Source organism: Acinonyx jubatus, chromosome A3 (assembly GCF_027475565.1).
Source record: "Acinonyx jubatus isolate Ajub_Pintada_27869175 chromosome A3, VMU_Ajub_asm_v1.0, whole genome shotgun sequence".
Classification (NCBI taxonomy): domain Eukaryota; kingdom Metazoa; phylum Chordata; class Mammalia; order Carnivora; family Felidae; genus Acinonyx; species Acinonyx jubatus.
Window position 1 is genome coordinate 86081152 of NC_069388.1, and position 27994 is coordinate 86109145.

The 27994-nt window shown below is 48.3% G+C and overlaps 1 protein-coding gene across 1 annotated transcript in view; it reads left to right on the forward strand.

The window, feature by feature from the left end:
• The first annotated feature begins 1512 nt into the window (after window positions 1–1512).
• Window positions 1513–27994, forward strand: part of VAX2 (ventral anterior homeobox 2) — a 28566-nt gene continuing 2084 nt past the window's right edge. The window contains exons 1-2 of the mRNA XM_027072246.2: window positions 1513–1776; window positions 19691–19878. Coding sequence (XP_026928047.1) covers window positions 1539–1776; window positions 19691–19878 — 426 coding nt within the window. The 5' untranslated portion in view covers window positions 1513–1538. The remainder of the gene's footprint in view (window positions 1777–19690; window positions 19879–27994) is intronic.

Here is a 27994-nt window from a genome sequence, read left to right on the forward strand (position 1 = left end):
CAATTAAGTAATTGGGGCATCCGGCCCACCTGGCCTTCTGCAGGGGACATTTATGACTGGACACAAATACATGCACACTGGACACACGCTAAGGCAGTAACACACACACATTCATACACTGGCTCACCCAAATCATGGAGGCTGCACCAGCAACACGCTCAGCCCAGACACTTACCCCCTCACCTCACTACCCCCCCCCACACGCACATCATGGGCCCTGCCCCCACAAACACTCAATCAGCCCCCCAGACAGACCGAAGCACCCTCGCTCACCCGGGAATGCGAGCCAGAAAAGAGAAGCAAAGTCTGCAATCACGGCGCTTTAGGGGAAGGGTCATCGGCACTCCCGCCCACAAACAAGTTGAACACACATCTTCACTGGGGTCTCTCAATCTCTGTTCGAGCCCCTTTCTGAGTCAAAGTAAGGGAACGAAGGGCCCGGCCTCTCTTGGCGCTGGCAAGGCAGAAGCTAGACTCAGGCGGGCACGGGCTCCTCTGAAAGCGCTGGGGACTCGGAAGCCTCGGAGGGCCGAGCGCTCTGCCCAGGAACCCCCACCACCTGGCTTCCCAGCCCAGCTGGCTTCTAGCCACGCTGACCTCCGCGCCTCGATTTTCCAGGGAAGGTGGGACCTGGGACCAGGGCTGGCTGGGGTGGGGGGCATCTCCACAGTAGCGGGGTGAGGCTGGCACAAGGAAACGCCCATCTGCTTCCCAAGTCTGAGGGTGCGGGCCCCGCGTGAGGGCCTCCAGGCCGTGGGGGAACCGGGCGTTTGCTGCCTACCACAGTCTCCGCCTCACTCGACCCTCTGGGCTCCTGGCCCCTCTCTGCACGTGTTTTCTCAACCCCCCGCGAGTGCGGGTCACTCCGTCAGTCCCCTGGCCTCTCTCGGGGTCATTTACCACATTCTAGGCCTTGCTCTCCCAGGATCGCCGGGACGCGCCTTCGGTCCCTCTTCGAATGCGGGTGGCGGTATGAGTCTGGGGGCAGGGGTGGGGCACTGAACCCCAGACCTGAGGCCCTGCCTCCAGCCTCCCCCCCACCAGCCGAGCGCCCGAGCAAGGCCAACCTCCTGTTTTCTGCTGGGTCTCGCCGGGGTCGCCTTCCTGGAGCACTTTGGTTATTGATCCCGCCGAAAGAGCTGGAGCGCGGAGCCTGAGCGTCCCCGGGGAAGGAGGGAGTGGGGAGCACAGAAGGCAAGGGACTGGGGGAGGGAGTTGATAAACTTTAGGGGTGGCCGTAGGGCTAGGCCAGCACCCCCAGAATACCGCCCCAGCCTCCCTCTGCCGGACTGGGAGTGGGGCTAGATCGGGGGTGGAAGAGTGGGACCACCCTCCCATCCTTCGGCGCTGCTCCCTCGTGAGCCGCTGGGAGTCAGAGAACCCCGACTCGCGCCCAATCAGCAGGGATGGGTGGAGCAGCCGGGTAGGGGCGGGGCCCGAGGAGTAGGGGCCGGGCGGGGGGCGCGAGGGGCGGGGAGCCACGGGCTTGGCCAGCTCAGGCTGGCGGGGCGGTGGAGAAGGCGGCAGTGGCGGCCGGCATGGGCGATGGGGGCGCGGAGCGCGACCGCGGCCCGGCACGCCGGGAGTCGCGCGGCGGGCGCGGCGGGGACCGCGGCGGAGCGGAGGACTCGGGCGCCGATGCCGGCCGCCGCAGCCCAAGGGAGATTGCGGGGACCTCCGCCTCTAGCCCCGCGGGCTCCAGAGAGAGCGGCGCCGACAGCGACGGCCAGCCCGGGCTCGGAGAGGCAGACCACTGCCGCCGCATCCTGGTGCGAGGTAAGCGGACAGTTCTCGGTTCTGGCCCACCGGACCCCCACCCTAGCCCTTCGGCTGCCTCCACCTCCCAGTTCACACAGACAGCCAGTCATCAGTCAGTCATTCATTCAGCAAATACTATTTTGAGCTTCTATTGTGTGCTGAACACTGAGCTGAGTGCAGGGGACAAAGCGGCGAACGGCACCAAAGAGATGTCCGTGTCACTGCCTTACAGTTCTCAGCCTCTCGGGCCGGCCGCTCACCCTAGGCCCATCCCAGCTGGGTACGGCGGCGGGGACCGGGATACAAGTGCGGGGTGCGGACAGCCGGGTCCCCGCCCCACGTCCCTCACGGGTGGTGCGGAGAAAAGCGTCACGAGCGCTCCGCGGGGTCAGGACGAGGAAGGACCAGCGTCCGGGACCGCGGGAGGGAAAGGCCGGCGCTCCGCTCAGCGGCCGGGACGCTTCCCGGCCGCCTGCCCAGCCTCGTTTCCCGTTCCCGGCGACGCAGACCGCACCGGTTGCTCGCGGGAGAGGGCATCGGGACGCGGAGGGCGGCGTGCGGCGCTTGCCCGCCTGGGCTTTGCTCTTTCGGCTCGCGCTTCCTCTCGGCGTCTGGGCCCAGCCGGCTCTCGGTGCGGCCTTCCCCGGCCTGGCCTTTCGCGTCTCTCCCGTTCTCCCTCGCCCTTCGCCCTCCTCTCTTCTTTCCTGGCTTTTCGCTCCGCCGAGCTCTCCTTCCCAGCCCTCTTTTCCTGCAAACGCTTCTGGACTGCGCTCGAGTACCCAGCTCTGCCTGGTCTCCTCGCCGCGAGGCCGACCCCCAAAGCCACCCTCACGCGAAGCTCTAGATCAGCTTTCGCCGGATCCGGGCCTCGCCCAGAGAGATGGAAGGAGAAAGGGGATTCCGGGCACTTGCCTTCAGGCTGCCCCTAGGCCGCGGCCAGAGCCTGAGATCTGTTTCCCCCACTGTCTCTGAGCGCCGGCACCCGGAGACCGAGCGCCCAGAAGAGGCCACACGCGGGGAACGGCTCCCCCGACCTCCTTCTCCTACTGCCTGGCTCGGCTTCCTCCCGCTGCCCTTTTACTGCCTCAACTTCCGGAGCGCCCTCCTGCCAGCCGCGGGGCTTTGGGAGTCGACCGGCTAGAGCTGATTTCCGCAACCACCGCGGCCGCCTGGAGAAGAGGAACCAGCCTGAGACTGGCTCCAGGACCCTCCAGCGCCAGGATCCCGAGTTTGTCTGATCTGAGCTGGGCCACCCACACTCAGACTGGGATACTGTGGCCCGGTTGCCCACAGCCTCCCCACGGCTGCTGAGTTTGGGTAGATCTGGGAATGGGGGACAGGGCCAGGGCAGAGCATGGAGGCAGCCCAATCTAAAGTCGGCTGATGACCGTCTTGGACACAGACTCAGCGACCCATGTCTTCCTGAAACACTCCTGGTGTCAGGTGTGGTCACCTAGAGATGGGGCGGTAATCGATGTTCAGGACACAGGCTGGGGTATGAGGGTGGTCCCCACCCGGCAGCAATTCCATCAGGTGTGTGGACCTGCTGGGCACCTGGGATTAAATCAGATCCCTTTTCATAGACTATGGGGAGTCCTGAATGCAAGATGTCAATAGCCACCTTGGAGCTCTATTGAGAAAATTTGCCTGGCTTCCAGAAATGGAGAAATCAGTCCCTTAAATTACCCACACTCCCTGTTTAAGACCCTCAAATCCCTGCCTGTGACACTCACCACCTCATACCCCATCTATGGGTATTTGTGAGTTGTGGAAAACTGAGAGTTCTGTGCCCACCTACTATCCCTTCCACTCTACTAACTCTGCTTGTATAACAAATAAGTTCTGTGTACGGATGTCAGTTTAGTAACTCCCAGGTGTAGACTTAGAGCAGGTAGGAGTCAAAAGTGACCCTCCACCCTGTGGGATGGGAGCCACCCATGCTAGGAGCAATCTAGAGCTGAGTAGAGATGGACACCACCCTCCCCCCCCCCCCCCCACTGTATGTGAGATAGCTTGTGTGCATTGTCAGGAGATATACTTTTATAAATGCATGTATGCATACACAGCAATGCCATTATATTTGTACAATATAATGGTAATATAGTATAGAGGGTGTATTTACATGCCTAAAAGAAATAAAAGGTAAACAGGGCCCTCTGCCCTTTCTCATTTAATGAAAAGGCAGTTATTACAGGCCTGAGATACCAGGCATGTCATTTGGCACTAATCCCTCCCAGCCAGGGTCACCTGTGTCACTCCTGGCCCCACAGGGACTCAGGGTGGAGGCTCTGACAGATGAAAGGCCTGGTACTGGTGAAGGGAAGTCTGCAGCACGTTGGCCTCCAGATGAAATGTCCCTCCAGTGTGCTCTTAGCAGAGAGTACATTTCACCCTTGATCTCCCAGGACACATCCTCCCAAAGTACTTCTGGAGGAAACCATAAAAAGGTGGAAGGGAGGTTTTTGCCATCGCATCCCGTCAGGTTGTGGGGAAAGAACCCCACTTCCCTTGGATCTTTGCACTTCTTTCTGCCTCTTTTCCACTAGGGACTTGCTACCTGAGGGCCCCACCCCAGCATAGCCCATCTGTTGGGGGAGTTCCAAGGCACAGGGGAATAGAAGGAAAGTGTGGGGGGCTGGAATAAAGTGAAGTTGGTTTAGAGTCCTTTAAACTTGAGCCAGTTCCTTTGCCTCTCTGTGCCTCAGTTTCCACATCTGTACAGAGGAACCTATAGCTGTTACCTTGAAAGTCAGTGCTAAAGGTCAGAGGTGATGTCTATAAAACTGCAAACACCCAGCGGGACCTCTATAAATATTCTGTTGAATGAAAGGGGGTGCTCTGAGGTGACCCACAAACCACTCTGGGAATGGGCCCCCTTCCTCAGAAGCCTCCCCCAGCTCACCCCCGCCCCTTACAGACTCCAAGGACTCCGCGCCTTTTCCCCTTGGCTAAATGCTGCCCTGCGTTGGGAGGTGGGCAGCCCTGGGGGGTTGAGAACAGCTGATGAAAGGAGGATTAGTGCCACCTTGCAGACCACGAGGTGTGGCCTTCCCCAATCCCCTTGGAGGAACCCCTCACTCCACCAATCACTCAAGTTTCCGGCTGCCTCCCCGAAATGCGGGTCAGGGAGCCAGGGAGGCCGACCGTGCTGCATCCCCGCCTCAAAATGGAGGCCACTTCGTGCCACACATGGACGCAAACAAGGCCACAAGGATGACAGGGGCGTGTGCACACAGGCAGGCCAGCGCACCTCACCGCACACACAGCTAGGCTTCTACGGGACCAGACAGTGGCTTAGGCCACCCCACACCTCTGCGTGCACAGCCCATTGGCCAGGGACCAGACAGTGGCTTAGGCCACCCCACACCTCTGCGTGCACAGCCCATTGGCCAGTGACGGGTATGGATGGGGGTCCTTTTGTTTTATATTTAGGAAGGACGCACCAACTGCGAGGAGGAGGAGAAGGAGGAGGCGGTGGCGGCGGCAGCCGGAACAAACAGGCCTCCTCCCAGCTGTGGCTCTAACCGCCCGGTGCAGCCGAGGTGCAACGGCCTTTTCGGTGGAGCCGGGATACCGGCGGTTAGAAGAGGTGGACCAACTCTCACCCACAACTTCCTGCAACCTCAGTCTCTGCTGGCACCCGCGCACTCAGATGCGCCTACCTGATTCCCAGATTAATCCGGATGCAAATTCAACAATCCACCTGAATAGAGCCCGTAATGGCCGCCTGTTGGTGTCACCGAACTTTTATGAACAATGCACGGCGCTGCTACCTGCTCTCTTGAAGCGGTCCCTCAGGCCTACGCATCTCAAAACGCCATTTGGGCCGCATCCTGTGTCCTCAGCCCTGTGGCCACCTTGACCCTGGTGAAGCAGGATCAGGCTGCCTCCAGAGGGTTCTCCCTTTTAAGAACTGCGGCCAGAGCTCCCCTCCTCATTTCCACACTTCTCTGGGAACAGGAGGGCAGGAAAAATTAGGGATCCCTTGGCTGAGTGAACAACCGGCCACCACACCACCACCCATTATCCGGAGTGCTTTCACCTGGGAGCTTTATGGATGCACCTGGGAGCTAAGGACGTAAGAAAGCCCACAAAGACCCAGACCTCTGGCTCTCTGGCAATTCTCCTTGTGGATGTGGGTGTGGGGAAGGGAAGCATTTAGCGGGGTCCACCGCTCCCCACCCCCATCGGAGAGCAGTGCTGGGGCTGTCCAGAACCGGGAGCCTCTGAACACTTACAGACTGCACAATGGTATACACCAGGCAGGGTCCTGGCAGCCAGACTCATCGGAAGACGCTGGGCAAGGGGCCAAGACTTCTAGGGCTTGAGCTGAGAGAGGCCTGGGGAAACAGACTCTCCCTCCCACTCCAGCAGCCAGATCTGGGTTTAGCGTCATTCCGAATCTGCTGGCTTTCTGCTTGGATTTACTGAAGCCACTGGACCTACAGGAGCTCAGCTGGGACCTTGCAGGCCTCACCCTGCAAGTCGCAGTGGCTCTACAAGGGCACACCTACCCACTTGCCCAGCAGGCATTTTGGCAACTATGAAGGTGGGGCAGATTGTTGTATCGAAATGAGCACTGGATTTGGGGTCACAGCTCTTCCACCCTGGATGGACCTGTGATCATAACCTCAATATGAGTCTCTTAATACATACAATAACCAGGACCAGGCCTCAGGCAGCAGTTGAAAGGTTTGAATGGTTCATGCAAGGGACTGCACTTTGGAATTTTGTTTTTTATTTTCATTTTTGGTTTTGGGATTTGTGGGGGTATTAGGTTTCTTTTATTTTTTTAAATTTTTCTGGGTTTGTTTTGTTTTATGTTTGTTATGTTTTTCCTTTTGTTTTGTTTCTTTTTGGCAGAAGGACCCACATTCTCAGCAAGGGTCTGACTGGGCTCTATCGCTTTGGTCTTATTTTTCCCTTTGTTTACATGCGTGCTGCGCCCCCCTCTCCCCCCACCAACTCGCAAGCAGCCCAGCAACCAAATGTGTTGTCTTGTTGGTGTGTTTTGTGTGCACTGTTTTCATTTTCAGGGAACTTTGCGTGGCTCCTTGTGTTCTCATGCTACTTTTGTTGTTCTGGGCAGTGGCTTGGACTCGGTTCCGTGCACCCACCGCAGGGTCAGAGCTTCTAGGTGCCCCCCTCCACCTTCACCCGCTTTGACCCTGCTGGGCAAGGAGGCTGATTTTCCCCGAAGCTGGGGCAATGAGTGAGTACATGCACTGGCAAGGAGGAAGGGGACCACGGAAGCGTGTGTCCTTGGGCTTATATAGGTCGTTTGGATGTCGTTTGGGGCATTGGCCCACGGTGCACCACCTGTAGGGAGAGAGCATCTATGGGTCCTGTTGGCTCTATACCATTTCCTCAATTACCCCTGACTGAGCCTGGGGTCAGAGTAGCCCTGAACTCCCTCCCTATATCTCTCCGATTTGTATTGGGGGTGGGGTGGGGTGGGAATACGAATCATATTAATTTTGTTTCTATTTCCTGTTTGCTTAATATAAAATAAAGATTGGCCTTACGCTTCGTAAAGCCGGTAGCGGGTTACCGGCAGTGTATCCCGCCGAGTTCCCTACCCCAGTTTGAGAAACTGATAGAGGACACCGAGGCTGAGCGGGCCTGTCCAGGAATCCCTGCGAGCTGGGTAGTCTAGGCGCCTCGTTCGTCCCCCACCGCATCCAGGAGGGAGGTTGGAGGATCTGAAGGTGCCAGGGTGGCACTGAATACTGCGGAAAGAAGTCTCGGCGCCAGGCCCGGATCTTGTCCCCAAAGCAGAGGAGTGGGCGGACCTGGGAAAGCCCGGGTGGCGAGCGCAGGAAGTGGGGAGTCGGTTGCAAGGTCCTAGTTGGGGCCCCCGCAAAGGCCTCTCAACCATCTCTCTCTGTCACCATGTTCACCCGCGGTCTTGCCCGTCACACGTTGATTCTTTCCACAAACATTAATGAATACCTACTATGTGCCAGACCGACCCGGCAGGGGCTGCTGGCTCCCAGCTTCCCAACCGAGATCCTGTCTCTCTCTGAACACTGCGGGGTGCGGGCTTTCTGACCAACCCCCCTCCCCCCCCCCCCCCCCCCCCGGGGCGGCCCGCGGAAGTGGCTGGGGAAGGGATGCCTGCGCTAAGTTCGAAGGGGGCAGGTGTCCGAGGCCGGGTTCCCTTGATGCCGCCCCCGCACCACAGAAGAGGCTGTCACCGCGCCCAGCCAAATCCATGATCTCCACAGATATGTTCTTGGCACAGTATACACTCACTAAATATTTGTCGAATGAGTGAAAGGAGACAAAACTGTCAACATCTCTCATCTCATTAGGTAAAAGACCGCAACGCCCTTTCCCCCGGGGACGACGTTCGTCCGAGAGGACATCCTCATTTTTTGACGTTACAATGTTGTTCCTTACAACTGTTACAATATAAATTTGACCATGCCACATTTTTGGCATTTTGTGCAGTCCTCAACTTTGGGAACCCCCGAAATATAAAACCTCAAATATGGTTCTTTTACTGGACGTGGAAAACCTCAAATACGGTTCTTTTACTGGTAGCTGGGTCGGCAGGGCCTCCAGCTGGGACTGGAGCAGGACGTCGCTCCAGGAGCAGGGCGGCGAGCGGAGGGTAGTGAGGCTCCCGCCTGTCTGCGGCTGCTTAGTGTGTGGTTCCACCAGCAAAGCCAGCCAGGGGGCGAGAAAGAAATAGCTGGATAAATCTGCGCCCCTCCTCCCCGCTCAATTCACAGGCCTCCAGTTATCCGCTGGAGCTTGAAATCACTGGGTGACTAAAGCCTGGGTTTGTTTGGTGGTTTGCTCCCGCGGCCGCTGCCCAGCCACCCACCCTCGCGGGGACCAGTCGACTCGTGGAGCTGCGGGGAAGCCAGGGCTGGGCGTGCAGGGCCACACTTATAAAGTAGATACGTAGCTAGAGGATTGGATTTCAAAAAGTTATGCGTGCTCAACATAAAACAAAACAAAACTGAACCCGAAGCGGTAGAAGGCTCCCCCAAATAGCCACCATTCTCAGTTTCAGGTGGGCCCTTCCAGATTTTCCCACTCTCATATGTAAACATTAGCAAAAGTGGAATCGTATTACATAAGCCGTTTTGCAACTTACCTTTAAACAAAATTTAATCCGCAGGGGTCATCTTTTCGGGTCAACCATTTCGCGCTGCTCCGTGACCGTGACCGAACGGAAAGTATCCCTTTGGTTGGGGAAAGCCGAATTCTCCCCACCTCTGCAGGGAGGGTCCAGTTGGTTTTCCCTAATATAAACACTGTGGAATAAACTTCCAAGGCACAGGTCTTTGCGCACTTGAGTATTTCCGTGAAATAGATTCCCAGCAGTGGAATTGCTGCTTCAAAAGGTTTACCCACACTACAGTTTTTAAAAACGTGTTTTGCTTAATTTGAAAATGGTAATTAGCTCCTGTGAGTCCGACATCACAGGATGTTGTTAAGTACACCGTGAAAAATCCCTCCCATCCCTGCCCTCTCTCTTCCAGTTCCCACCTGGCTCTGAGGCAGCCATTTTTTACTTTCTGGTTTGTCCTTCCAAAAGACATTCACGCTTATGCAAGTCAGGGCTGCTCTGTTGTTTTCTTGCTTTTATTTATTTATTTTTTACTCATATATGACACCTCCCTATATTTTTCTGCACCTTGCTATTTTCACTTACCAGTACATTTGGGGATGTAAAGAACGTCTTGTCCCTTTTTTCACAGATGTATAGTATTCCATTTATATGGACTGGGTGGGGCCATAATGCATGTTGGATAACCCATGTCCTATTGGTGGGACAGTTAGCTTTTTTCTTATATGTTGCTATTATATACAATTCTGCAATAAACTTGTTCCTTGGTCATTTCCACGGGTGTAGGTATATGTCAGAGAAGTTCCTAAAAGGTGGAAGAGTATGTTAGTTTGTAATTTAGAAGATAATGCCAAATTCCCTCCATAGATGATACACCACCCGTGCCTTATCTACCCACCTCTGCTCCCCCACCCCTCTCCCCAGTCCCAGCAGCAATGCCTGAAAGTGCTTGTAGCCCCAAATCTTGCCATCACAGTTTAGGCTTTATATCTTGAAAGATACTGTCAAGTTGCTCTTTGCGGGGGAAAGTTTGCAGTTTATACCATCTTTTTCCTCTGCCCATATTGGGCATAGATATCTTTTCTACCTTTGCCAGTCATATAGGTGATAAGTAGTACCTCATTGACATTCTAATTTTTATTTCATTGATTATTAGTGAAGTTGATGATCTTCTCATATTTGCCGGCCAGGGTATTTCTTCTGGTGTTACCTAACAACTCATTTCCTTTGACCACTTTTAATTTTCAAATATTCCTTTCCTTACTGATTTGTAGAAACTCAGCATTAAGGATAGTAGCTCATTGCTTTCAATATGTGTTGCAGTTTTTTAAAGTTCATAATTTGCTTCTAATTTGTTTCTGGTGTCTTTTGTTTTCTAAAGTGTAAAATAACTTTCTAATTATAAATCCAACCATGTTTGTTTTGCCATATCATGTATAAACGGAAAGGTCTTCATTTTTTCCTGCATAAAGCATGTACACTCCCAAGATGGAACCAACCAAACACTCATTAGTAATTGAAAAAGATAAATATTTTCTTTTTGTAATATGTTGCAAAAGTGGGAAATTTTTTGCAAATTTTTTTCCATTTAATAAACATTTGTAGAAATCTTGCTTGCTGTCTAAAACTGTCTCATTCTTTTAACAGCTACATGGTATTCCATTCTGCAGATATCATTAATTTAACCAGTCCTCTATTGATGGGTATTTAAGTTGGTTCTACTTTTTCGCTATTACAAGCAATGTCTCAGTGAACATCTTTGGATCCTAATTTGGACAGATGGTTTTTTAAAGTCTCATTTATGAGACAATCTGAAAAATGTGTAACCAAGTGGGACTTTTTTATATTAAGGAATGATTGATAATGTCTTTGGTTGAGACAGTATTGTTGTTATTTTGCAAAGGAAGTTTTTTTTTTTCAGAGACACATATAAAAATATTTCTGGATGAAATGATATGATGTCTGAGATTTGCTTAAAATTATGAGGATAGAGAAGACACAGGATTATTCATGAATTTATAATTGTTGAAGTTGGGGGATAGGTATGTCAGGGCTCATTATACTACTTTCTCTAATTTTGTGTATGTTTGAAATTTCTCATAATAAAATGTTTAAAATAATAGGCATTATTTCACACATATGTTAAAGTTATGACAGATATTTCTGAATTCCATGCCCAAAATTTATACTCCCAGCAATTGTGTATAAATGTGTCATTTCACCTCACCCTCCCAACCAGGATATACTGAATCTTTTAGAGTGAGATCTTGTCAAGTGAAAAACATTTTTATTGACATTTTTAATCACTAGTAAGGTTACGCATATATATTCATGTACTTATTCTTCATCTTAATTTCCTGTTCTGTGAATTTTTTTATTCATGTGCTTGGTTATTTCTCTATTGGTTTATTGTTTTCTTATAGTTGTGAATGCTACTTTATACTAAGGAAGTATTCCCTTATGTTATATGTGCTGTAAACATGCCCAAGTCTTTTTCTTTTTTTAATATTTTTTGTTTAATATTTTTTAATGTTTATTTATTATTTTGGAGAGAGAGAAACAGACAGAGTGAGAGTGGGAAGCAGAGAGAGAGACAGACAGACAGACAGACAGAATCTGAAGCAGGCTCCAGGCTCCAAGCTGTCAGCACAGAGCCCGATGGAGGGCTCGAACTCATGAATCATGAAACCATGACCTGAGCCGAAGTCAGTTGTTCAATCAACTGAGCCACCCAGGCAGCCCTCTTTTTCTTTTTTTAAACTTTGTTGTGAGGTTTTTTTTTTTTTTTTACTGAACTCAAATTTAAATTGTAATCACATCTAACGGTCATTCCTTTTGGGGATTGTAGTTCTCTGTTAGAAAGGTCTTCTACCAAAGATAAAACTGCATTTTGCTACATAGTCTTTGTGACAAACCAAACAATAAAAATGTACACAAGGTAAGATAGAAGAAATCTTTCCTCCCTGACCAGCTTTCACTTCTAAACAGTGAAGAGAAGAGAGGTGTTCATCCTGAAGACTTGATCCTACACAAGCACAAGTTCACACACACACACAGTGTTGTTTTACTCGTTGTTCTTTATAAAAATAGGTTTATACATACTTGCCGTTTTTATATAGCAGTATGTAATGGACATCCATCAAGTCAGTATATGGGGATGTACCTCATTCTTGTTAATGTCTACATAAAAACCAAAGGCATCACTAATACTGTTCCATTGATAAACATTCAACTTTTTCTTTTATTTTTCTCTTACAAACTATTCCACAAACAGTAAATCTGTCTTTATCAAGTATATCAATATTTCTCTGGAGTCAAAACCTTTATAAAATTTCTAGGACAACAGAACTATGCCATTTTTGATTTAGCTAGGCATTGTGAAATTGCCCTCTAAAAATATTCTCAACAACAGAGCTTGAGAGAACCTTTATTTCCCCCAGCTTTGCCAGCACATTTTCTCTAGTCTGATAGGTAAAATACGGCATCTGGAAAAAAGAAAAAACCAGCTGTCATTTGCTGTTCTAACTTTTCATTTTCTCTGATTCTCTCTAAGCTTGAGTACCTTTTCATAGTTATTAGACACTTACATTTCTTCCTCTCTGAATAACCCATTCATATAATTTGCTCAGTTTCCCACTGGGTTGCTCGACTTTACTCCTTGGTCTATAGAGGCTGTGTATTTAGACATTAAGGCTCTGCTATGCATGTAGTATAAATATTTTCTCCTAATCTGTCCTTTGTCTTTTAACTGTCTCTCATCCTGCAGAAGCTTTTATTTCTAGGTGCTCAAATCTATCATTTATTTTTTAAAAATTTGTCTATGTGGTGCGCCTGGGTGACTCAGTCAGTTAAGTGTCCAACTTCAGCTCAGGTCATGATCTCGTTGTCCGAGAGTTCAAGCCCTGCGTTGGGCTCTGTGCTGGCTGACAGCTTGGAGCCTGGAGCCTGCTTCGGATTCTGTGTCTCCCTCCCTCTCTGCCCCTCCCCTGCTCACTCTCTCTCTCTCTCTCCAAAATAAATAAATATTTTAAAAATTGTTTATGTATTTCTTTAATTTTTAGAGCTTATTTTTATATTAAAAATTTTCTTCTATATTGTGTTTATTTTTACATGCAGTGTGAGATGAATTATTTCAAATAACGAGCTAATTGTCCAAAAGCCAGGTCTTTAATAATCCTATCTTTCCTCCCACTAACTGAAATGTCCTCATATATGCATGAATTTACTTCCAAACTCTCATGCCAGCATCGTACCATTTTCATTGCCATAGATTTGTAATATATTTTGCTGTATGGTAATGCAAGTATTTTCTCCTCATTCTTTAACATTCTTTCCCTAACTGGTCTTCCGTTTTCAATTTTCCTATTCAACTTGAGGATGAATTTTCCATAAGGAATTTTTATAATAATCACATCGTGGATCAAGGAAGGAAGGACTTTGTCACATGTAAAAATAAGCACATGAGCAGTTTGCCGTGCAAAGGAACTAGTCTGGTGCTGGGAGATGAAATCAGTTAGGGTTTCATGGGAAGCTACTGGGAGGAGTACCAGAAAGGGGTAATAGTTCATCCTAGAGGTCAGGGGCATTAGCTAGCCATTATCAGAGATCACCACCCCTCCCAAGGCAAAGGCTGGTTGGACAGAATCACCCTTTCCTGTCCCCCTAGGGCTCACTCCTCCTTGAGGAGACCAGAAAGGCAGCAAGACTCAGGAGTCATTCCCTTTAGACTCCTGCATTTTCACCCTACCCACAAAAAGGCCCTGGAATTAAATCTGTCCTTCCTTCCTGGTGCTTCCCCCAAACTCCACCCAGAAAAGGAACAATTCAGGAAAGGGGGCTGTGTCAGTAAGGATGGGCTAGGTTTTGCTGCAGAGACAACCCCAAATCTTAGAGTTTTAACAAAACACAGGTGTGTTTCTCACTCACATGATAAGTCTATCACGAGTGGGCATAGGCTCATCTTCATACTCAGAAATTCAGGCTGATGATGCTTCATCTTGACTCTTGATTCCAGGACCATCACAGTAGGGGGAAGAGGGTGTGGCAAATTATGAACCAGCTTTTAAAGTGTTCATCTGAAGGTGACTTCATCTTTTCATTTTGGCTGAAGTAAGTCATGTGGTCATATCTAATTTCAAAGGGCAGAAAATTAGTGCAACCCTACCATGTGCCTGGAAGGAGTTGGGAACACTGGTGAACAGCATTCATGATTTATCCACTATCTTAACTTTGATGAGTAGCCTTCTCTGGCTGTCATAGCTAAAATAGCAAACACACACACAATGGTTATTGGGTTTCGGTTATTTGGAGAGGATCAGTAATATCCTCTTATCTTGTTTTATTGTCTTCCCAGCATTTCTCATTACATTACATATTCATTTTTTTAATTTATTATCTTCCTCTCTCTGCAATAGAAGGTCTATGGAAGCAAGGACCTTGTTTATTTTGCTCATTTCTATACCCCCCAGACCCTGGAAAAGTATTTGGTGTATAGTAAGTGCTCATCAAATATATGTTGAGTGGTTGAATATGCCTAGTTGTTTATTTACATAAATGAGATATTACTACATATTTTATCCTATAACTTTCTTTCTCTTCATGTCAGTTCGTATCGATATTTTGTCATTCTTTTAAATTGCTACACAGTATTTTGTAGTATATGCATTAGTGTAATTTGTTCAGCCGTTTCCCTTGTGGGGAACCGTGAGGTTGCTTTCAGATTTTCAGCATCTTGAACACTGCTGCAGCAAACATCTTTGAATATACCTTGGAGCAGATGAGCCCATGCTTTGTCTGGATAAATACTTACTAGAATAAAATTGTTAGGATAAAAGTTACATGCATTTAAGGTTGACAAATGCAACCTTAAAAGGTGGTGACAATTTACGGCCCTACCAACATTGAATGGGAGTGTGGAATCCCCTACAGCTCACCATTGATCTATTAATCATTTATTAATGTCTTTCCAATCCTGCAGGAAAGAAATGATTTTCCATTGTTGTGTGAGTTTACATCATCCTGATTTCTGTGAAGCTGTACTCATTTTTCATGTGTTTACTGGTCATTTGGCATCTTTTTCTGGGAATGGCCCACATAAATTATTTGACCATTTTTCCTCCTGGACTATTTCCCTTTTAAAAAATCATTTATTTATAGTTGCATTATTTGTCATTTCTTTATCTTTTTAAAGTTTTTCCTTCAAGTTTGTTTCATTTTACTTTGGCTTTGGTACTTTTGTCATACAAAAGGGTTTAGCTTTAATATAGTTGGTTATATCCTTTGTCTATATGTCTCCATATATCCTTTGTCTTTATGGCTCCAGTTTTATATCTTGTTCTTCCCAAGCTTAGGATTATAAAAATATCATCCTATGTTTTCTTTTTTTTTAATTTTTTAAAGTTTTTATTTATTTTTGAGACAGAGAGAGACAGAGCATGAGCAGGGGAGGGGCAGAGAGAGGGGGAGACACAGAATCCGAAGCAGGCTCCAGGCTCTGAGCTGTCAGCACAGAGCCCAATGCGGGGCTTGAACTCATGAACTCTGAGTTCATGACCTGAGCCAAAGTCAGATGCTTAACTGATTGAGCCACCCAGGTGCCCCTCATCCTGTATTTTCTTTTAGTGCTTTTATCATTTTATGGCCTATGATTTTCCCTCTAATCCATTTGAAACTTGTCATTTATGATGAAAGACAGGAATTTAACTTAATTTTATTACAAATAGGTAATTTATGGTTACCAATCTACGTAACTCCATTTATTGACTACGCTGATCTTTCTCCATTTAGAATGTTCCTGTTATCATAAATCCTATCAATACATATAGTGGGTCTAATTGTGCACTCTTGATTCCATTGTTTCCCACATTTCAATCACTTGAATATTCACCATTTCTGTTATGTTCCATTTATTTACTTAATATTTTAGCATAATACATTTAAGAAAATTTTTAATGTTTATCTATTCTTGAGAGAGAGAGAGAGAGAGAGACATAGTTCAAACAGGAGAGGGGCAGAGAGAGACAGAGGAAGACACAGAATCTGAAGTAGGCTCCAGGCTCTGAGCTGTCAGCACAGAGCCTGACACAGGGGTCAAACTCACAAACCACGAGATCATGACCTGAGCCAAAGTTGGACGCCTAATCGACTGAGCCACCCAGGTACCCCAAGCGTAATACATTTTAAAATTAAATACCTACTTCTGCATCATCCTAAGCACATAAAATCATAGGTTTAAATTTTTTTCTAGTAAACATTAAAATAAGTGCATAACTTTTGAAGTAACAAATGTTTATGTAGCATTTAAAATCATCTTACAGACCACAAGTGGAATGCAGAGGCACTTTAGGGAAATGCTGTTGTTACTTTTTCCACCAATGGATTTGTCCATCTCTGTGACAAAACCTCATTGTAGCTTCATGGTATGTTCTGTTGTTGTTGATGTCTTATTTTGAAATCATTTTAGACTCACAAGAAGTTGTAAAAATAGTACAGAGAGGTTTGGCAGAGAGGTCCTGTGTACCCATCACCTTCTCTCGAAGGTGGCAACTTACGTATTTATAAAACATTGTCAAAATCAGGAAATTGACATTGGTACAATATAATTGACTAGACTACAGACCTTCCTCGAATTTCACCCATTTTTCCATGCACTCATTTTTTGTCTTCATATATAGTTCTATGAAACTTTTATATGAAGCCACATTTATAGACCTATATGACCACTACCACGATCAAAATACAGGACTGTTCTGTCACCATCAAGGAAGTTCCTCAGGCTACCCCTTGACAGTCACACCCTCCCTTACCTAACCTCTGGCAACCATGGATCTGCTCTCTCCCTCTATAACTTTGTCATTGTGATAGTGTTCTATAAATGGACCCATGCAGTACATAATCTTGAGAACTGACTTTGGTTTTCTCCACTCAGTAGAATTCCCTGGAGATTCACCCAAATTGTCACGTCTGTCAATAGTCATTCCTTTTTATTGCTGAGTCATATCCCATAGTATAACTGTACCCCAGTTTGCTTAACCATTCACCTATTGAACATTTGGCTTGTTTCCATTTAGGGACTATTATAAATAAATAAAGCAGCTATGAGCATTCATGTATAGGTTTTGATGTGAACCTAAGATTTTGTTTCTCTTGGATAAATGCCCACGAGCGTGGTCACTGGGTTTTATGGTAAGTGTATGTTTAAGTCTTTGAGAAACTGCCAGGTCGTTTTCCAGAGTGACTGCACCATTTACATTCCCACCAGCAGTGTAGAAAGATCTACTTTCTCTGTATCCTCATTAGCTTTTGACACTCAGTATTATTTCTTTTAGCTATCCTAATATGTGTCTCTTGTGGTTTTAATTCATCTTTCCCTAATGGCTGGTGATGTTGAATATCTTTTCATATGCTCATTTTTATGGCACGTTTTGATATCTGGCGGGCAAGTTGCCTTTCTTATATGATTCCTGCCTTCCTTGACCCTGAGAGGAAGAGCTAACCTTGGCTGTTCCCTGAGGCAGGAATGCTTGTGTTAGCTCTTCCACAAAGAAGAAAGGGCGAGGGACATCTATGATTTGACCTCAGTGGTCTGGAACACAGGCTTAGAGCTCTAGGTGGGCTCCAGGAGGCTCTCTGGGAAGAGGATGTAAAGCTTCCAGCACCACATACAACACCCACCACCCCTCCTCCAGTCCACACCCCCCCAAAACACTTCTAATAAAATCAGTGCCTTTGGATATGGAGTCATTTGGGTTTTGTGAGGGAAGTTCTGAGACTGGTCCCACAGTTGGAAATAATAGGATCTGAGCAAAGGGGACCCAGTTGATGGGGCCGCAAATATTACCCCACCTTTTCAGAATGTAGAAAGTACCGGAGAGGGAGAGCTTGAGTTGTCCCAAAAGGCCTGTGGGGTTTCCACCTCCACTCCAAGAGCTGGGCCCATGTCCATCTGATGTGCTCTGCCCAGTGTGGGGGGGGAGGGCCACCTCTGAGAGTGACCGCATCCCCTGACCCAGACACATCTTCTTCCCATGGTTGACTGAGCACAAAGGTTCTTGAGAACCTCTGAGATCAGGGGCAGGACTTGCAAGCCAGGAGGAGCTAACACACACCGTGGAGGAGTAAATGTTAGCTGGCCGGGGCAGGAGCCAGGAAGAACCACTCTCATAAATCATATGGTGGAGGATTTGGAGGGAGAGATGTTAGACTCATTCTCTAAAGCAGGGATTCTAAAAGTAGAATCTATAGTGGTGAGGCTCACAGGAGCCTCCTGGCAGACAGCAACATTCCAAATGCAGGTCCTTTCCTATGTCTTCCAGGGCACTTGATGAACCCATCCAGAAGATTCCATTTTTTTTTACCCATGACCAAAGGTCTCTTCATTATAACCTATCCATTGAATCATTAAACATTGCTAAAAGAGGGTATTCGTAAAGGAAAATAAGGTTGTTTCTAGAGCTTATGGAACACTGTCAGTGTGACCTCAGGGAGGTTATTTAAAATGTGTTCCTCCATTTCCCTACCTGTAAAATGGGACTAATAATAGTTCCAGCTTCACTGAGAACATTGGGAAGTTTCAAGTCCTCAAAACCGTGCCTGGCCTCCAGCAAACACGGCCCAGGTGTCAGCTTTCCTTATGACTGAAACACGAGCAGCCAGGCCACTCGCTTCTGGCCACACAGCAGAATGTGTGACCCCCGGGGGAGGGTTAAAACTCCCCCAACCGTGGAGGGTTGCTCTGTCACCTGTGCTTGATCAGCAGTGCCTGCGTTGGTTGATCAGGGCTGCCTTGAGCTGGTGGGTTTTCTGCCGACACTCATCTTTCTCCCTAATGGTAAACTACTGTTAGTTCAGCTTCATTGTCAGCAGTGTCATATGCTGGGAATGGTTTGCTAAGTCCTACAGAATACGAGACTGCATATTTCCATGTGCCAATTTTTGACACAAATAACTAATAACTAGATTTCCAGCTATCCGAGTGTGTGGTTCAAACATGTTACCATCTCTGCCCCTATTGCTAACGCTGATGTATATATACAGCCCACCCTCCCCCAAATCATATTTTACTTTTGCTGAACACTTTGTTGCTATTTCTCAGTTCTTTAAGTGGAAGTATCTGGTGAACGTAGGCTGCAAGGTTTTCAATGTCTCTTAAGTAGCCTCCAAAATTTTGGAGACTCTGTGCATGGATGGCATTGGTTTAGGATCCAGGGGGGTGGCCTATTGTTCAGGACGACGTACGTGGGGAGTGGCAGAAATCTCCTCCGTAGAAGGCACCCCAGCAGCTTGATGTAGTGGCAATGGTCCTTGGACTCCTTCCTGGGGACCCCAGCTTCCCAGGCTGCCCTCCGCCCCTTACCAGCTAGCCTCTTCATGGAACCCAGGAGGGTCTGGGGACTCAGGTGCTCATGCATGCATACACACCCAGCACAGGACCTGGCTCAGGACATCTCCTCCAGTAAGTCTTACCTGCCTGGTCATACCCAATGCTAGCCCGTCCTTTCCTCTACACTTGAGGACTTAGTATATCTGTTTCCATTTATTCTTTTATTCTACTGAGGAAACAGAATCCTGGCTGGGTCAGAGTGAATTCTTTCTGCCCACGCTACGTGGTAGACTTGAAATTTGTAACAAGGCCCATTCACACACATATACCCAATAGACATGATATACTGCGTTGGATGATTAAAGAAGCTAGGTCCCGAGAGGGTAAGCAACTTGTCAGAGGTCACAGAGCCGGGCCCCGGCTCAACGAGCTCCCTGTTAGATCACACTGCCTCCTGTTAATATGACTGTTGGTGGCCTATATCCTTAATTGGTGAACTAACCTGCCTCTTGTCATGGCCCCTGCAGATGCCAAAGGGACCATCCGGGAGATTGTCCTGCCTAAGGGTTTGGACCTGGACCGGCCCAAGCGGACCCGCACATCCTTCACGGCTGAGCAGCTGTACCGCCTGGAAATGGAGTTTCAGCGCTGCCAGTATGTGGTGGGCCGAGAGCGCACCGAGCTGGCCCGCCAGCTGAACCTCTCCGAGACCCAGGTAAGAGTGCAGGGCCAGGCCACTCCACCCCTGCCCTACAGCCTGGGAACTTCGTGGGGTGTGAGGCCTATGGGCTGCTGCAGGGAGACCCAGCTTTTGAGGAGTTCAGACACGCATTAGGGAAAGGCTTGGAGTTATAGGCAAACCAGAGCAATGAATATAGCGCTGACAAGAGAGAGCTGGCATATGCCAACAGGGGGCCTTCCAGATACGTCAGGCACTTTGGATGGAACATGGGAAAAGGCCAGAGAAATAGGAAGGAGGGGCATCCAGGATGCAGGGAGTTACTCAGGGCTGTTGGTGCGTGAGGGATCCTGCAGGAAAGGACGGTGAGGGGTTGGCTTGCTGGGAGCAAAGGTTCCAGGGAAGAGAAGAAATGATCCAAAATTGGATAGGGGACTTCTCAATTCCCCCTCCTGGGCTTCTCCCCATCCTCCGTACATGCCCTGCATCCCACTGTGCCTCAGAAGCTCTTGCTGGAGAGAAGGAGTCTGAACACCCCCTTTACTCAGGAATGCCTTCGCATTTTAACAATAATAAGCTTAACCCAAAGGAAAAGCTTTTGTAAAGTGAGCACCCCCTCTGCGCGAATGGAGGCATTTCAAGCTGGTAACAGAGACACATAATGATAACAATAATACTAATAATACCTAGTACTCACGGTGCGGAGGCAGGGCTCTAAGTGCTCTGCCTGCGGTAACTCACCAATGCCTCCCAACAACCTGATGATGTAGCTGCCTGTATTATCCCATTTTACAGAGGAGGAGAGGCTATGCCCAAGGTCATACAAAGAATACGCTCCAGAGCTAGGATTGGACAAGCAGTCTGGCATCTTTATGCCACCCGTAAACTGGCAACCATCCTGGGGCTTATAAAGAATGACTCGAGACCCTTAGTCAAGCAACAGCTCTGGTAGCTTAGCCTCATATATGAGGGAGCTCATGGATAGATGTATTACAGACATGACCAAAACAGGACTTACACAGGGTAGAGGCGAGGAAGGAGAGAGTGAGCAGGCAGACAGTCTGGAAGGGTGCGCTTCCTGGAGAAGACTGTGGTGGGATATGCAGGGGTCCCTGCTGTGCCTGCTGCCGTGCTTCCCTTGGCACCCCCACTGCAATTCAGTCAGGACCGACTGCTGTCCTGCAGGCCCAGGCCGTCTCCACCTGGACCTGTTGTCCGGCAGAGCCCCAAACAACACAGCAGATGGCCTGGGGCAGCGGGGGCCCTCCCTCCAGCGACACTCAGTCAGGAGGCTGGAAAGCCAGGCTCTGCCAGAGAGAGGGCTGCGGTGGCTGGGCCCGGCCAGAGCTCCTGGGGGGACATCAGGCATAGAGTCACCCCTCAATACCTGCCCCTCTCGTCCTATCTGCCCTCTGCCCAGCCTAGTTTTGCCAGCACACTCTACCCTGAAACTTTGCTCTCCAAAGGCACCTCAGATGCCCAGGCCAGCAGCTCCTTCCCTGTCCTCATCTTTCCTCTGCCCTGCCCCCTATACGCCCGACATTTATCTGCCCTTGGTGGTCAGGGCCAAGCCCCTCCTCTTCCAGGAAGACTTCTTGACTTCATCCCAAGAGACCCTTCCACATGTCTTGGTAAAGTGTGTGTGTGTGTGTGTGTGTGTGTGTGTGTGTGTGTGTGTACGTGGTGGGCACCAACTAGCACACACTTCCCAAGAACAAGAATGTGTCTGAAAGCCACATCTCCACTTCAGGCCTCCATGGGGAGCTCAGAACACAGCTGAGCAAACAGTGAGCCCTCAGTGAATCCTCAACTTACTGACTTGCTTACCACTCCCCTTTCTTTTTCCCCTGTCCCCGGGGTCTTACAGGTAACATATGGTACAGGAAACCTCCGTTGAGACCTTCCCCTATACCGGGCACTGCTCCAAGGGCTTGACGTCTCCTAACTCATTTATTCCTCTCACCACAACCTTATGGGATGGGAGTGAGGTTTTCTCCAGACAGCACTTCTGACACCAAATGTGTGGTGTTTTCTAACACCAACAGCAACCAAGTCCCCCTTTCTCAATCACCAACTGGTACTCAAACTATTCAATTCAATTCTGACACTGGCTCCTGGAGTTAGCACAGACACTATAGGTTACAGCTCAGTCTCACAGGACAGTCCCACATCAGATGCCAGTTGCATGTCCCTGGGGCCACGTGTACTTCCGACTGGCCAGCTGAAACATTGAGGGTTCCCTCATCTTCCTCCTCGGGCTTGTCAATTTGTTGGAATGACTCACAGAACTCAGGAAAACACTTTACTTTCCTTTACTCATTTATTGTAAAGGATACAACTCAGGGGGGCACCTGGGTGGCTCAGTTGGTTAAGCATCCAACTCTCGCTTTTGACTTAGGTCATGATTTTGCAGTTTGTGAATCTGAGCCCTGCACGAAGCTCTTAGCTGGTGGTGTGGAGCCTGCTTGGGATTCTCTCTCTCTCCCTCTCCCTCTGCCCCTCCCCCTGCTCTCTCAAAATAAAGTTATAAACTTAAAAATAAAAGGATACAACTTAGAAATAGCCAAATTTTTGGGGTAGGAGGGAGAGAAATAGCCAATTGGAGAGATGCATACAGCAAGATGTTGGGGTGTGGGTGTTCAAGGAGCTTCTATACATTTTATGGATGTGCCACCCCCCAGAACTTCCTTGTGTTCAACCCAGAAGCTCTCTGAATCTCACTGTTCATGATTATTTATAACCCAGCCCCTCTCACCTCCCTGGGGAGCCAGGGTGGGGGTTCCAAACCTCTAATCACAGACGTGATCTTTTTGGAACCAGTGCACATCCTGAACTATATAAGGTCCACCCTGAGTCACCTTGTTAGCATAAACTCAGGTGTACTTTAAAGGGGCTTATTATGAATGACAAAGGGCACTCCTGTCACTCAGGAAATTCCAAGGGCTTTAGGGGCTCTGTATCAAGAATGAGGAACAAAAGTCAAATATGTACATGTTTTAATTTTTTTTTAAGTAGGCTTCACACCCAATACAGATCCCAACACACAGTTTGAATTCATCACCCTGAGATCAAGACCTGAGCTGAGTTCAAGACCTGAGCTAAGATCAAGAGTGGGACACTTAACCAACTGAGTCACCCAGGTGCCCTGAATATGTACACTTTTTAAATAACAGAATGCGGGACACCTGGGTGACTCAGCCAGCTGAGCCTCTGACTTGATTTCTGCTCAGGTCATGATCTCACAGTTTATGGGATTGGGCCTTGCGTCGGGTTCTGTGCACTGACAGAGTGGAGCCTGCTTGGGATTCTCTCTCTCTCTCTCTCTCTCTCTCTCTCTCTCCTTCTCTTTATACCCCTCCCGAAATTGTACTCTGTCTCTCCCTCTCAAAATTAATTAAATAAATAAATATTTTAAAAATACCAGAATAGGCCTTTATTATTTCTGTGTTAAAGAAAGGGAAACTGAGGCACAAAGAAATTAAATAACATGCTGAAAATTTAAAGCAGGAACATTTGGGGCACCTGGCTGGCTCAGTGGGTGGAACACGTGACTCATGATCTCGGGATTGTGAGTTTGAGCCCCATGTTGGGCACAGAGATTACTTAAAAATAAAATATTAAAAAAAATAAAAATAAAGCAGGCACATTCATTAGCTCACCAGATTAATCTTTATTAAAAGCTGGCTTTATGGGTAATATTATCCCCATTTCAGGAAACTCAGAAGGTTTATTAACTTGCCCTTGGTTACATAGCTAGAATTCTGTGGAATTCTCCATATATTCACCCATACGTTTGTTCAAAAATATTACTGCATACCTACTATATACTAGGTACTGTTCTAGGCACTGGGGATATATCAGAGAACAAAATAGATCAGGCACCTAGCCTCAGGCAGCTTCCATTCTGCATGAGAAAGACAAATAGCATTTATTTATTTTAATGTTTATTCTTCTTTTTTGAGAGAGAGAGAGACAGAGTGTGCGTGGGGGAGGGGCAGACAGAGAGGGAGACACAGAATATGAAGTAGGCTCCAGGCTCTGAAGTGTCAGCACGGAGCCTGACGAGGGGCTTGAACTCACAAGCTGTGAGATCATGACCTGAGACAAAGTCAGACGCTTAACCAACTGAGTCACCCAGGTGCCCTGACAAATAGCATTCAAAAGAGTGATGAGTACTATGAGGCAGATAAAATGTGATATGATAGAGACTAGGAATCTTTGACTGGGGTCATCAGGAAAGGAGATGAATGACAGTGGGCTGAGGTGTGAATGACAGGGAAGAGACAGCCAGGACAAGCGCCAGAAGAGGAGTCAAGACACAGGGTAACAACTGTGAAGACCTGGAGGTGGGAACTAGCATAGAATATTCTGGAAGTGTCTGAAGGCCAACGTGGCTGGAGTCGAAGCGTAATAGGGAAGGTAGGCGGCAGAGCATATAGTGTTTGGAGGCCATGATGAGGTGTTGAAAAGAGAGTGCCATGAGAGGACCAGCATTTTACAGAGCTCACTCTGGTCACCATCTGGAGAATGGTGAATGACTGGATGAGGTGGGGGCCACTGCCATGTTGTCTTGAACTCTGAGTGATGGTGGAGGAGAGAAGTGAACTGATCTGAGATGTCATCTAATTTGGAGATAGAACTGTTAGGACTTGTTCATCATGACTTACGTGCACAGGGCAAGGGAAGGAGAAATGGTTTGGGCTCGAACTGGTGAATGGTGAGAAGTGGTCAGTGATGCCATGTAACAGGTTGAGAAAGCTGGGGAGGAGCAGGAAGGTGGGAGAGGAATCTGGAGTTTTGTTTTGCATCAGTTCAGTTTGAGATCCAAGTGGAGATGTCAGGAAGGTATGTCAGATATTTCTCCGGGGGCTGGTGTTTCTCTGATTTTACCTAGGAGTCTTGGTCAGGCCTCTTTTGTGGGAAAGGTAAGAGATTCCTTCAAGTGTGCTCAAATAATAGAGGGACTCCTAAGGGATAGAACAGGAGGCACAATCTTGTGTAAGTCCAAGAACAGGGACCACGGTGTAGCCAGGCCTCATAGGGACCGACCGAAAGCTGAAGACCATGTTGGATCCCAGGACTTCAGCATCACATGCAGCTCTCCCCCTAGTGCTCTCCTGAATATGCCCCCAACTGCTCTCCAAGTGATTGCCTCCCTCTCTGTGTCCACTTCTTTTCCTCCTGCCAACCAGCATCTTTACCCCCTTCCTGGACATCAAGCGGGTCCTAATCCAGACAGACAAAATGAGGACTTACTCAGGACCCGTTCTCACTCCATATCTCTTCCTTAACCACTATGTGCCCAGTTAAGTTGTCTGCATTTTTATTATTTTTTTAATGCTTATTTTTATTTTGAGAGAGAGGGGGTGGTAGAGACAGAGTGAGAGAGTGGGGGAGGGGCATACAGAGAGAGAGAGAGAGAGAGAGAGAGAATGAGAGAGAGAGAGAATCCCAAGTAGGCCCCACACTGTCAGTGCAGAGCTCCATGCGGGGCTCGAACTCACAAACAGTGAGATCATGACCCGAGCCGAAATCAAGAGTCAGATGCTTAACCGGAGCCACCCAGGTGCCCCAAGTTGTCTGCACTTTTAATGAGAACCCCCCTTATAGGACCTGGTGCGCAGAACCATGAAGCCTTCCCTTCCCACCACTTACAAAGTTCTGCAGGCTGAAGTGTCCTTCGGATATACGGACAGGGACCCAGGCAGAATGCAACTGATCTCTGGGCCTGGCCTTGCCCAGACCCCCAGGCTGTGCATTACAGGGAGGCCCTAGAGTACAAGGAAGGGGTCTCAGAGGGATCTAGTTCTTGGACACACCAGAATAACTCCCACCCCCCACCCCAGAGTGGCATGTGCTTTTCTCCAAATCTGAGAACAAGGATAGTCCCACTTAGTCTAGTTCTCCTTGTTTTTATACTTTATCACCCTGCTTTGTTTCAAGGAAAACATGTGGTGCTTAATTAAAGCAGTGTTTCTCAAAGTATGGTCTGCAGACCACTTATATGTAGGACCCCTGGGGTTCTCATTAAAATACAGATTCCAGCTTAGATTCCATGCTCAGCCCCCAGGCTCCAGTCAGAATTTCTAGGAAAGACCTGACAACCTCTATATTAACCTCTGTATAATCTCAAACTAGATTGACCACATTAACCACATTGCTTAAAAGACTTCAGTGTCTCCAGGCACTTTGCTAAATCCATGATTATAGCTCATTGAGTGATTACAACAAACCTATGAGGAGGCATGATTATAATCCCCATTTTACAGATAAGGAAACTGAGGTATAGAAAGGTTAAGGAACTTGCCCCATGCCATTCCAACTAATTAAGGAGAGAACCATAATTGACTCCAGGTTTGTCCGACCTCAGGATCTTTTCCACTATCTTGTTTGCTACTTCTACCAAAACACTTACTGTCTTGTAACACTTACTGACCTGTCCATTTCCCCCACTACTGGTGTCTGAGACCCATAGAGTTTTAGGTATTCCTGTTTTTTCAGCACCTGGCAATGCCTACACCTATTGGATGCTTGCTGTTCATGTGTTGTATGAATGACCACAGTCAGAGCAGGAAACAAGAAAAGAAGATGTGGCAGTAGAGGAAGGAAAGGTGGGAGGCTGGCCCCAGGACCCCCCTCATTCTGCTGGCATGAGGGACTTTTTTAAGGCCAGGCTCCCAGGATCCAGGCTGAGGACAAACTGCCAAGTCCCAATACTGACAGCATCACCACTTGGCTTGGATAAGAGCAGCTCTGATTCTTCAGCAATTGTCCTCAGCCCCTTACCCATCACCTCTGCCCCAAGATGGCTTCTTCCAGAACAGCAGAATAGGCGGTACCTTCCAGATTACAAAAACCAGGGCCATCCCAGATACACAAGTGCCATTCATAGGAACGTGCCCACAGTCACAGGAAGCAGCCTCTTAGAGATTCATGCCATTTCCAAATCAACAAGGAGGCTTGGGATTTAACACCAACCATGAGCCCAAAGAGAGTGATGGATGATCTCCCAGAAAATACCTCCCTAGTCCGGGCAGCCAGTTGAAAACCATGGCTCATGGACCACGGTGTGGTCTGGCAAGGGATTAGGGGGTGAAAGGTACCAAGCATTCACTGAGTTCCAGGGGAACCAGGAGAGGGAGGGGGCAAGAGGCAGCCCACAGGAAGACCACAGAAGGGCACCAAGAAGACAAACAGAGGCCAAAGCCTCCGAAAGTGTGCTTCTGGATAGCACCCCGGCCTACCCAGCATGCAAATGAACTGGGCCTTGAAGGACCTGTACCCAGATTTAACCCTGAGAGAGGGTGACCCCTGTGGTGGAACTGAAAGCTTCCTGGAGGAGAGGAGGGATGAGCCCACAGGCTCTGAGCCTGTCTCTCACTCAGTTTGTCCCTTGTTTGGTGAGCCTTATGAATCAGCCCTTTAGGGACTATGGGACTCATGGTAGGAGGTAGACGGGCAGGGTGCCTCTCCCCAACCTTTGCAGTTCTTTGAACTTCCATCACAGTTCACAGATTAGAATCACACACAGAACTTAAAAAAAAAAAAAAAAAAAAAGGATACATAGGCCCCTCCCCCTAGAGATTTAGTGAGTAGGCATGTGGCATGGGCATTGGGATTTTGAAAAACATGACTCCAGATAATTTTAAAATGCAGCCCAGATTGACAAGCCCCAATGTAGCTCATAAGGGCCCAAGACATAGGCCTGCCAGATCCCAGCCCCTGCCTCACTTCCTCTCCAGGAGCCTCCTCCTCCCAGAGCCACCCACATCCACCCTATCTTGTACCCCTGGAGCTGCAGAAGGACAAGACACTTTGCAAAAGCTTTGTCATTCCTTATTGGTCACACTCCTTATTACTGCCACTCCCTTTGTTGCTGGGAGTGGGTTAATGCCACCATCCCACTGGACCCTCAGCTTCCCCAGGACAGGAATCATGACTTCTGGGCCTGTCCTCTCCCACTAGTTCAGAGCTGTGAACAGAGAAGAGAGCAATAAATGATGACTTCAATTCAGGGTGGGCCAGGCACCACGTGAGGCCCTCTACCTGGACTTCCTTGTCTGATCCCTTCAACAGCCCAGGTATTTTTGTCCCCATTTTTGAGATGAGAAACTGAAGCTGGGGAGTTCGTGGGGTGGTGCCTAGGTCCTAA